At 47.0% G+C, this 12,197-nt stretch overlaps 1 protein-coding gene across 3 annotated transcripts in view; it reads left to right on the top strand.

Moving 5' to 3' along the window:
• Window positions 1-12,197, top strand: part of AHCYL2 (adenosylhomocysteinase like 2) — a 183,121-nt gene that overhangs the window by 136,031 nt on the left and 34,893 nt on the right. For all 3 annotated transcript variants that reach the window (XM_067534980.1, XM_067534981.1, XM_067534982.1), the window contains exons 3-4: window positions 9,583-9,726; window positions 11,402-11,502. In XM_067534980.1, coding sequence (XP_067391081.1) covers window positions 9,583-9,726; window positions 11,402-11,502 — 245 coding nt within the window. The remainder of the gene's footprint in view (window positions 1-9,582; window positions 9,727-11,401; window positions 11,503-12,197) is intronic.

The raw sequence follows: 12,197 nt of genomic DNA, 5'->3' as shown, positions 1-12,197 counted from the left end.
CAAATACAGTTGCAGGAAGTGATTGAGCCTCACCACAAATTGGTGAACATTTTAGACTCTTCCACCTCTGCCGGAGTGGCCCTCCTGGTTAATGAGGCACTCTTGGATCCTGCCAAAGTCATATGGCAAAATCCTGGATCCATCCCACCAACTTGCAAGCAGGAGGACAAAAAGTATTACGTGCTGGTAGTAAAGGACACAGAATTTCTCTTTTCTCACCAGCCTCCCAATTCCATCATTGTGGATGCGGTTAATTCTAGGGGCCACCAGCACCACTCTAAATCCACTCCGCATGACCAAGATGGGAAATGTCTGGACCTGTTTGACGGGAAGGCATATTCATCAGCCGCCATCCAGATCCAAGTAGGAAATTACCAGGCCTTACTGGCAGAATTTGACTACAAGTTATAGAGAATTATATAATATATAAAGTATAATTATACAGAATTATACAAAACTCGGTCCCTTTATTGAACAGCTCCCGAACTCCCATAAATACCAATTCAAGGCCGTAATCAACGAGGGCCAGCTGGTAGCTAAAATGTCACTTTAGTCTGCATTAGATGCTGCTGACATAGCAGCACATTTGATTTCTACAGCCATTGTTAAGAGATGGGCTTTGTGGCTACATTTGTCTGGCTTCCATAAAGAGGTCCAAACCCCAGAAGAGAACCTTCCTTTTGAAGGGACAAAGTTACTTGCTTAGAAGACCAACAAGTCTCTTCACGCGCTGAAGGATTCGTGGGCAACTCTTTGATCTTTGGGGATATACATGCCAGACCACAAGAGAAAATACAGCCCTCAGCCAACGTTTAAGCCCCCGTCATCACAATACACATCTCAGTACTCATCAGAAAGAGCTCATGTGCCACAGAGGAAGAGCCCAAGATTCCCTAGGTGAAAGCAATCAGGACCCCAACCAAGTGCATCTCAGCCATCCATTTCAAAGCGTCAGTTTTGAAGGGCTGGTCAAGGTGTTGGTAGAACAGTCCCCTTGCAACTTCACAGTGGAAGATGTCTCCCTCCTTTCAGAGACCGCCTTACTCTGTTACACAGCATCTGGTAACGCATAACCTCCAACAAGTGGGTACTGGAAATTATCCAGAATAGATATGCCATCCATTTCTCCTCCCTCCCCCCTCTCAAACACTGTTCCCAATCCCTCTTCAGGGACCTTTTTCATAAGAATCTACTCCATCCAGAGGTAAACCGTCTCCTCAGCGTAGGAGCTATAGAACCTGTGCCTGCACATCTCAGAGGTAAAGGCTTCTACTCTTGCTATTTCCTGATACCAAAGAAAAAGGAAGGTTGGAGACCCATACTGGACCTCAGGGGGCTCAACAGATACATCAAAGCACAGAAATTCAAGATGGTCACGCTATCAACAATCATTCCAGCTTTAGAGGAAGGAGATTTGGTTCTCGGCCCTCAACCTTCAAGATGCAAAACTTCCACTTTTCCATCATTCTGAGTCACAGGAATTACCTCAGATTCATAATGGGTTACTACTAGTACAGGGTACTCCCTTTCGTGCTCTCTTTGGCTCCCAGAGTATTCTCCAAGGTCCGTTCGGTAGTGGTGGCCCACTTATGCTCTCAAGGCATCATGATTTATCCTTATCTGGATGATTGCCTTCTCACGGCAAGGTCCTTCACAGAAGCCCATCGAGTCACTCAGGCCACACAGGACCTGTTTCAGAATCTGGGCCTACAGATCAATGAACAAAAATCAATCTTAACACCAGTACAGAGGCTAGAATTCATAGGAGCTGACCTCGACTCCACTCAGACAAAAGCACTCTTACCACATCACAGATTTATCAGTCTCTCCTTGTTGATAGAGACAATACAATCCAGCCCCCCACAAATCTTGGCCAGACATTGCCTCCAGCTTCTGGGGCACATCAGTTATTGCTCATGCCAGATTACGCATGAGATGCCTCCAAGCACGGTTCAGTTTGGTTTTCAGGCCGAACAGAGACAAAATAAACTTCTGTTGATGCCCACCAGGGTCAAGTGATCCTTGGACTAGAGGAAGGACACGGCAAACAGCCGTACAAGAATCCCATTCGCTCAATCTTCTCCATTTCTATTACTGACCACGGATGCAACCCTCATAATATGGAGCTGACATCTCAATGGCCACACAACAGGATCGGATTTACACCTTACATATCTCTAGGCATAGCATCTTCAGTGCCCCCCTGCCTACAGTTGAACTTTGAGTCTTCCACACATGGGGTGAGGGGGGAAGTGAGAGGGGTTGGGATGACCGGCTCAGCCAGCTCCAGGCATGGAGAATATGCTCAACCCTGGGCTCTGACTTCCATGGCCAGGAGCTGGGGCCTCAGGAGGAAGAGGAGGGGCAGGACCCTGGGAGAGAGGTGGAGGAACAGGGGGCAGAGCCAGAGTTCTGGCGCTCAGAAGGTGACCCCAAATTGCCCCAGCCTTGCTGGCCCGTGTGGTAATCAGTTATGTTTGGCGCCCCCTAGAACGCCAGCATCCCTAGACACATGCCTAATTGGAAATCCAGCCATGCACACAACACAGGGCAAATGGTCCCCAACAGAGACATGCCTTTACATCAACCTGCTCAAACTCAGAGCGGTCAGAAACACATGCTCACTTCCTCCCATTGAGAGACGCACTCACACAAAGATCATGACAGACAACGTGGCCTGCATATATTACAGAACCTGACAGGCAGATGCCAGGTCTCATTCCCTGTGCGTAGAGACACTAAAACTATGGAACCGGTGCATCTCCCACAACGTCCTAGTATCAGTGGCCTACCTACCGGGGATACACAACACGATGGGCAACACTTTCAGCCACAAATTCCCACACGACCACAAACGGGAGAGAGTTGGTAATACTACATTACATATTCCGACAATGGGGGACACCGGTGATAGACCTGTTTGCTACTTACCAGAACAAGAAATATCCACAGTACTACTCCAGAGTGGGGATTGGACGACACTCTTTGGGAGACGCTCTCCTCCTTTCTTGGGACAGGGGCCTTCTTTCCGCCTTTCCCCCATTCCCTCTGTTACTGAAGGTCCTGTTGAAAATAAGGCGAGAGACAGCAAACATCATGCTGATTGCTCCCACCTGGTCCAGACAGATGTGGTACCCCTACCTGCCACAGCTGTCATTATGTCCACTGATGATTGTTCTGATCACGCCTTAGCTCCTGTCGCAGCTCGAGAGACGCACTCTCCATCCCAATTTGCAGGTTCTGTGACTCAAAGCATGGCTCCCGAATGGTTCCAGTGCATAGAGATGTCTTGCTCTACAGGGATGCTGTTACACAGTAGAAAGAGAAATACTCATCATACCTACCTTCAGAAATGGAAGAGGTTTCAGATTTGGTGCCAGCTCATGTGTCACCTCTATTTAAGCCACCTTACCGGTTGTCTTAGACTACTGTTGGCTTTAAAGAAGTTGGGATTTTATTAGTTAGCTGAAGGTTCATCTGGCAATAATTGCAACCTTCCATCAGCAGGCAGAAGGATACTTAGTCTTCTCCCACCCAACTACAAAGAGGTTTCTTAAAGGCATAGCAAACCTCTTCCCACAACCCAGACTCCCCACTCACCAATGGGATCTCAACTAGTGTTAAAAGGATTGACTAGACTGCCATTTGAACCCATGGCCAGTTGTTCACTAAATCACTTTTCTCTGAAGATGGCATTCCTCATCACCATCACCTTTCCCAGAAGGTTAGGGGAGATAGCAACTTCGATGGCACATCCGCCTTTTACTGTGTTCTTTCCAGATAAGGTCCCACTTGAACCACGTCCAAAGTTCATTCCCAAGGTGACTTCTGCGTTTCACATGAATCAGCTTATTCAGCTTCCAGTCTTTTATCCCAAACCCCATGAGGATAATAGGGAAGCCATCCTGCATACGCTCGATGTGAGAAGAGCTTTGGCCTTCTGTTTGGACAGGACAAGGGCTTTCAGGAAATCCCAAAGACTTTTCCTATCTGTTCCAGATAGGTCAAAAGGCACAGCGATCTCGGCTCAGAGATACTCTGAGTGGGTCTCCAGCTGCATTAAGCTCTGTTACCAATTGTGTAAGGTAGCTCCCCCATCTTCAATACACATGCATTCTACAATGTCAATCTCATCCATCGCCTTCTCCAGTGTGTGACAGGGTCAGACTAGATGGCTATCGGAGAGTGCTAGAAGGCCGATATATCAGCCCCAGGCTCAGCAAGTCCCTTTTCCCCTGGTAGCTGAGCAGGGGTTACTCCAGGTTAATTAACACACCTGGAGCCAATCAAAGCCCCACCCAGGACTTGTTAAAAGCCTTCCCTCCAGAGAAAGGGTGTGGCTGGAGTTGTGAGAGTGAGGCGAGCTACCAGTGTGTGAGAGCAGGCAAGATGCTATCAAGAGCCAGGAGGGTTTAGGAGAAGGAGCAGAACGCTGGCAGAGGAGAACCCTGCAGGTACAAAGACTGGGGGAGGGACAAACCCTGCCTGAAGAGGGCAAAGGACCTTTTCCAGGCCTGGAGGCTAAGAGAAGAGACCCTGCCTGAAGGGAATGATTGAGCTGGACATTTGGTTTGGAGACTACCACGCTTGGTGGGGCTGTCAAGGGTCAAGACATAGTGAAAAACAATTCACGGGTGGTGGTGGCATTCATGGAGCAGATGGTGGAGTGGTGCTTCTGGGCCCAAGAAACGAGCACTAAGTGGTGGGATCACATCGCAATGCAGGTTTGCGACAATGAGCAGAGGCTTCACAACTTTTGAATGCACAAGGCCCCATTCCTGGATCTGTGTGACAAGCTCAATCCAGCCCTGCAGTGCAGGGATGCCAGAACAAGAGCTGCATTGACAGAGGAGAAGCACGTGGTGATCGCACTCTGGGAGCTTGCATTGTCGGATTGCTGCTGATCAGTGGGAAATCATTTTAAAGTTGGAAAATCCACAGTGGGAGGGCCATTGTTAAAAGGTCTTATTGCCAAGAAGGCTAACGGCATATTGGGCTGCATTGGTAGGAGCATTGCCAGCAGATCGAGGGAAGTGATCATTCCCCTCTAATTGGCATTGGCGAGGCCACATTTGGAGTATTGTGTCCAGTTTTGGACCCACTACAGAAAGGATGTAGACAAATTGGAGAGAGTCCAGCGGAGGGCAAAAAAATTATTAGGGGGCTGGAGCACATGACTTATGAGGAGAGGCTGAGGGAACTGGGCTTGTGTAGTCTGCAGAAGAGAAGACTGAGGGGGGATTTGTTAGTAGCCTTCAACTACCTGAGGGGGGGTTCCAGGGAGAATGGAGCTAGGCTGTTCTCAGTGGTGGCAGATGACAGAACAAGGACCAATGGTCTCAAGTTGCAGGGCGGGAGGTCTAGGTTGGATATTAGGAAAAACTTTTTCCCTAGGAGGGTGGTGAAGCACTGGAATGGGTTACCTGGGGAGGTGATGTAATCTCCATCCTTAGAGGTGTTTAAGGTGCGTCTTGACAAAGCCCTGGCTGGGATGATTTAGTTGGCGTTGGTCCTGCTTTGAGCAGGGGTTGGACTAGATACCTCCTGAGGTCCCTTCCAACCCTCATCTTCTATGATTGTCATGCAAGTGTATAGGGTCATTAAATATCTCCTGTTATGCAGGACTGTGGCTCTCATCCTGCACATTGCCATAGTGAATGTATTTGCAGCAATGGGGTTCCTGAACTGCGGTGGGGTGATAAACAGCGCACACACCTCTATTTTGGCAGCAGCCCACCTTGCCACAAAGTGCATCAACAAAAATGGCTGCTTTTCTGTGGTTATGCAAGTCTTGGTGGAACGCCAGGGACACTTCCCTGATATCAGTGTCAGCTGGTCAGGGAAGGTGCATGACCCTCACATCTTTAAGAACACAGGACTGTTAAAAAAGCTGCAAGCAGGAACATTCTTTCCAGACTGGCAGATTACCACTGGTGATATTGAAATGCCAGTAACGTTTCTGGGGGACTCAGCCAGCACCAAGGAAAGATTCAACTACTGGCTCAGCAGGTGCGGAATGGCAGTTGAATGTGCCTTTGTTAGATTGAAGGGGACACTGGCAGTGTTTTATTCATTAGATTAGAGCTCAGTGAGAAAATATCCCAGTGATTAGAGCTTCCTGTTGTGTTCTGCATAGTATATATAAGGCAAAGGAGGAAAAGCTGCTGCAGGGTGGAGGTGGAGCAGCTGTCTGCCGAGTTTAACAGCCAGACCACAAGGGCCATTGCAAGAGCTCAATATGGAGCTATGCCGTTGAGGGAGGCTGCCCCGGTCGTGTTCTGTGCAGGAGTGTTCTCTGGGCCCGAAGGTTTGAGTGCTGTTAAGATTTGTGTAGTCCTTGCTGTACGTTAGTAACTACGATTGTGTGTTGTACTGAACCTATTTATGCAGTGCTTACTGTACATTTATAAATATGACCCGGTGTTTTCTTGAATCTAATTCTGTGGTGGTGTATGTTTGCAAGTACTGTACTGGCTGATTGGAGTACCACTGTGCATTCTGCAGTAGGTATTGGGAACTAATAAAGAACTTTTTAAAAAAAATATATAAATCTATTGAATGGCAAAAAGAAATGTGCAAAACCCATCAGGCAATGCAATACAAACTTTTAACATAAATTAATAGAACAAAACACTAATACTGGAAAGTTAACAAACATTTCTGTCCAGTTTGATACACAAATGTAGTCCAGTGTGGCTACACATACACCAACCGTGGTTCTCACAAGTTAGTGTATGTGAAGCTGTGGTTTTCCTTGCAGTCCCCCCCTGTGGAGTGGTAGGGATAAGAATGCGGTCCGTGATGCCACATGGCATGCTGGGGGATGTAGTGAGCTGTTTACCATAGAGTTCTCGAAGGACTGCAAAGGGTGCGATTACTGTAGGTCAGCCAGGGTCTGCAGCATTTGGTTTGGTACCTCAGACACCCCGTTATGTCCTGGTGCATCTCCTCCTCCTTTTCCTGCTGGGATTCCTGGGACTTTCTCCTGTCAGCTCTGTCCTTCTCTGTGCCCTCTGCCATGTTGGCCTTCCAGGCCTTTTAATCATGCTCCAACGTAGCACCAGTTTGCTGGATCTCACTGAATATGCCCTTCCTAGTCCTCTTCTGTCCCCTCCTCATCAGGGTCAGGCATTCAGTAGCTGTGTAGGGGTCGCCCCGAAGGCTTCAGTGGCAGCAGCTGCTGAAGAAAACAGGCAGGTGTATCGTTGGATTTACAGCCGCAATGGAAAGGGAAAGATAAGTTTCAAAACTCCCTTCCATTGTTCCCATAAAAACTTTTAATAAGACATGCTTATTGACATGTCAGCTTTGGTGTGCCTTTACACAGCACCGCTCTGTCCCTGCCAGGTGAGTGTGGCCCACTTGGGACAAGGCGGGAAAAAGGAATTTCAGTTGCATGAAACAATAAAATATTGGTCCCTTATTCCATGGGTATGGGTATAAGGCAGGGGAGCTGAGTGTTGGCACTTTTCCACAGGCGCTGATGATTGTAGCTGATACCTCACTCCCGAGAGTAACAAAGGAACAGAGACCTCAGCTGTTACTGGTATCTCCTAAGGCCCCTCCCCACCCCCCAGCCTATATGCCACTAGCCTGGTGACTGCAATGGTGCCAGCCAAACTCATTGTGGAGTGGCATGGGAAAGTGTCCTGCCGCAGAGGAAGAAATAAGGCAGCTATCCCTAGAAACCTTTGTGAAAGGATTGCCGAGAATCTCCATGAAAGTTTTCACCAGGCTGTCTGAGGATACAAGGGAATGCCCCTTGCTACATAAACCAAGCACTCCACATGGCCCTCCTCCCTCTCCCCATGCCTAACCCTACAGGGGACTGAAAAGCAGATACCAACTCTGCCTCCGTTTGTTGTACCGCTGTCTCAGCTCATATGAGTAAAACAATGAGTAGTCGATATCTGTGTCATGTTAAACTTGGGGGTGGGCCAGTCGCCATCTTTACATTTAAACATTGTAAGGGAAAATGCATGCACACAGAGGGCCCTTCCCTTTCCTTGGGTTTGTCCGGGCTTGGCAGGCTGGGGGAAGTCTGAAATGGGTTCTGGCTCGTGGCATGGCTGGACTCCCTCACTGCATCTCCCCCCTCCTTCTCTGCACTGTTCACAGCGGGAATCTGGCTTGGGCTCTTCCAAGGTATACACAGTTCTCTGTGGGGTGCTGCTCAATACCAGAATGATTGCTGGCCTTGTGGTATGCTGGCAGAATTCCTTCGCTTTCATGTATTGCTGCTGGTCCCTGTCGTACCGCTTGGTGTGCATCTCCCATGCAAACTTTTCATAGATGTCTACATTTCTGTGGCTGGTCTGTAGCTTTGTTTGCACAGTCTCTTCTCCCCACAGGCTCAGAAGATCCAATACTTCCTGTCTACTTCAGGCAGGAGAGCATCTATTGCGCAGAGCCAGCATGGTTGGTTGGGCCATTGTGTACAACAAGGGAGAAGTGCTAGGTGTGCTTGTGACAGTGGGGAATCAGGAAAAGGCATTTAAAAAATACGCAGGCTGTTTTTAAAGGGGTTAGGGTTGCTTCTGGTCTTTGAGCCCAGGGCGGTGCTGTTCACAACTGAGAACAAAACAGTCACTGTTGTAGGGAATGCAACATTGTGGGACAGCCGCTGGAGGACTGTTGGGTTGATACAGGTCACACAATGTTTGCACTCGCACTGCGTTAACCTCAGTAGGTTGATCATTGTTCAATGGAGTTTGGAGAGGTGGTTTTACTGTGTCACCGTAATAGGGCACTTACGTTCGTCAGAGCCAAATTTGAGTTTAGATGCAGGCATAAGTAGGTCAATACAAGGAAATTTAGGTTGACTTAACTTTGTGGTGTGGACCAGGTCTTAGCAACTGAGTGAGTCCAGAGGCTGTGGACGTAAGCACCTTAAATGAGTCATGACTAGACTTTTACCATCCAACTATCTGGTGATTAATGTGAAATAAGAGATGGTCTCTGTCCAGTTTCTAGTGTACAACTCTCTGTGTAATAGGCATTCTTGTAGGCAGTCTCAGAGAGGCCAGTGACTAAGAGGGTGGCGAGTGAAGAGAGCTGGGACTCGGAGAGGCCATAGACACAAGAGTTGCAGCAAACAAGATGAAAGGAGATGAAGGCATGAATGGAGACCGTCAGTCAAGGAAAAGATGTTGCTGAAGTAGTGATAGGCAAGTTTACAGATAAAGGAGATGTGGAAGTGGAACGGGGGGGCCAGGGTGAAGGCTGATCCTGAGGTTGTGGACAGTAGAAGCAAAAGGGGAGGTCTCAGTTGAGAAAAGATTGGGAGTGACACCTGAAGATGCTCGTTACTCAGGAGAGACACATCTGAGATAATTAGCTGATCATCTCAAAATTGGAAAGGACACAAATTCTAGGGCGTCTGTCAGTGATGTATAACTGCAAAATATTTTTACCCTCAAGTGTTCAGGTATTGGGCCACTTACTGTAACTGGAACATGTGTCCCCCTTTCCATTGCAGATTATCTGACTTCTTCCACCCCACAGATTTCATTCCTTGGCTTGTGGTGGGGACGGGGATATTTTATTCTGCCAGTGATGTGTCCTTGTTCTCTTATTCTTCAGCTGCCTCATACACTGACAGCTCTGATGATGAGACCTCCCCCCGGGACAAGCAGCAGAAGAACTCCAAAGGCAGCAGCGATTTCTGTGTGAAAAACATAAAGCAGGCAGAATTTGGGCGCCGAGAGATTGAAATTGCTGAACAAGGTAAAAGGAGGCAGGCTCCTCAAGCTCGATTTTGTTGTGATCTGGACTTCTTACCTGAACAGCTTTAAATCCTGAATACCTTGTACCTTCCCTTCCTGCAGAGCTCATAACAAGGGCTTGTTGAAACTGCTTTTCAGCAGCAAATTGGGTTTTTGACTAATGGAACCTTTCCCAGCATTTTCTGCAAAACATTTTGATCTTTCATCAACAACCCCCCAAAACAAAAAACAAAACAAAAAACAAAAAAAACAAAACAAAACACAACTCTAATCCCAAAATATTTCAACCAAAAACTGAAATATTTCAGTTTGGATATTCCATCTTTGGTGCCTCATGGGAGTTGTAGTTGTGTTTTCTCATGTCCCTATCTTCCGTTTTGTGCCAGCTTCCACAGCCAGACTACACCTCCGATAATGCACCTTTCATGCAACTGCCTCTCCTCACCATAAGGGGAGACCAGGGTGCATTGTGGGAAATGGAGTCTGACCAGGGACTCCAGAGAATAAGAGTATGAGACACCTCAGAAGTGTTTCTGAATTAAAATATTTCAGTTTTTGGAGAAAAATGTGTTTCAGCTGAAAAGTCTAATTTTTCCATGGAAAACTTTGACAAACTGATTTTTCATTTTTGTTGAAATTTTCCAAGGAGGGGGCAATAAGCCTACTTTCTGACCAGCTCTACTTATAACATTTTATACTTAAGAGTCCTAGGAAATGACTTGAAACGTCTCTTTGTGCTGTTACAAGAGCTACACAATGCACCTCTAACAGGTGTAGGAGACAAGAAGCTGCAGTGGCTGGCCCAGAACAGAAACATTGGTGTCCTAAAATATCTTAGGCTACCGTACCTCCTTTTTGTCCATCTCCTTAAAGTGTTCCCCATCCTTTTCCTGGGAGGTTAGTGTCCCACTGATTTCTTCAAGCACTGTTCCTGCTAATAAAAGTTAGGTTAGCCTATCAGAGAACAGAAAAAACATGCCATGTGATCTAAGTAACCCACCATAGAGAAAATACCGACTTTTCAAAGACACGTTGTTACAAACAGAAGAAGATGGTTGCCTATTATTTGTAAATTGTTTGACACAGTTGTAAAAATCCTGATTAGTTCAGAGAACTCGTGAAAAGGAGCCAAATCCAGTTACTAGATTGTTCACAAGTATTAGAGTGGTCACAAATAGTGTGGGTTTATCCAAGTCCCAGCTCTCTAGATGGGTGCTGATGGTGTGATAACAAACTTGAAATGCTTAGGCAGCCGTAGCAGTAGCGTCAGCTATTGGATTTTACTGAGAGTCTTGTGATATTTGATTTTCTTCAAGCCCCAACTCATGTAGATACGTGATTATGTGAAAATCTCAGCTTCCATTGGGGAGGGAGCAGTAAATTTCTAGCTGTTTTGATTGCAGAGAAAAGCTTGCAAACATTACTCGTCTGCTCCCTAAAGACTTAAAAACCAGAAGGCGAGTAAAAGGAACCTAAAACAGATTAACTTTTAAAAATCTTAATATTTTAAAGCCAATGTCTTGATTTTTTGGGGCCTGACTCCTGGCTTTTGAGAATTTGGGGTTGGCAACACTGAATTACGGTAGTGCTAAGGCGAGGAATGGTGGTGGTGCTGAATGTCTGCTTCCTTGTGCTGACTCTTTGCTTTTTAATGATGGAGTTTTCTTCCCTTCCAGAAATGCCTGCACTTATGGCTTTAAGGAAGCGAGCTCAGGGAGAGAAACCATTGGCTGGGGCCAAGATTGTGGGCTGCACGCACATTACTGCACAGACTGCCGTAAGGCCCAGTTTTATTTATTCAGTTCTTTTCCCTTTGCAGTGAGCATTTCAGCATGTAGTCTTTTTAAATTCCACTGTCGGGTGACTCCATTGGTATACAAAGCATGTGCTCACAGGAAATACTCTCCCTGAAATAGTCATCATTACGTAATGCCAGGTTTGGAGAAAAATAGATTTCCCAGAGATTTGGTGAGGTTGTGGGATTGCTGAGGGGATATGCTGCCAGTGACCCACAGGTCTCCTGTCTGAGTCTGGCCCAGGCTGGGAGTGTCTGTAACATTCCCTACTGTTGGCTGGTCAGTGACCTGTGTGAGATGGGTGGTTGGGTCTCAGTTCAGTTCCCAGACAGTTGCAGTCCACAACCCGAAAAGCACCAACACAGCTGTCACTAATTCAGACCCTTGTTGGCTGTGTCAGCAGGGAGGCTGAAAAATGGATAGGCCCTGAAGGCTAAAATCTGCCTTCAGTCCTTCCGGGGCTAAGGCACATGGGTAGGGCAACATAAGGGAATCTTGCACTCCCTTTGTGTGCGCTGCAGCTGTTCTTCGGGACAAAGTGGACTTCCATCTGCAGAGATGTTAATCCAGCTCCTTTCACAAAATCGCTTTTTTAATAGGAGAATTGCCAACTCCTGCAAAGGTCTGTTTAATAAGAATGTGTCTGTCTGTCTGTCTCTCATTAGACAATACATTT

Source organism: Emydura macquarii, unplaced genomic scaffold (assembly GCF_026122565.2).
Source record: "Emydura macquarii macquarii isolate MOO-44397 ecotype Brisbane River unplaced genomic scaffold, CSIRO-AGI_Emac_v2 contig_3470, whole genome shotgun sequence".
Classification (NCBI taxonomy): domain Eukaryota; kingdom Metazoa; phylum Chordata; order Testudines; family Chelidae; genus Emydura; species Emydura macquarii.
The sequence above is the reverse complement of the archived record's forward strand: the minus strand, read 5'-3'. Positions and strand labels throughout refer to the sequence as shown.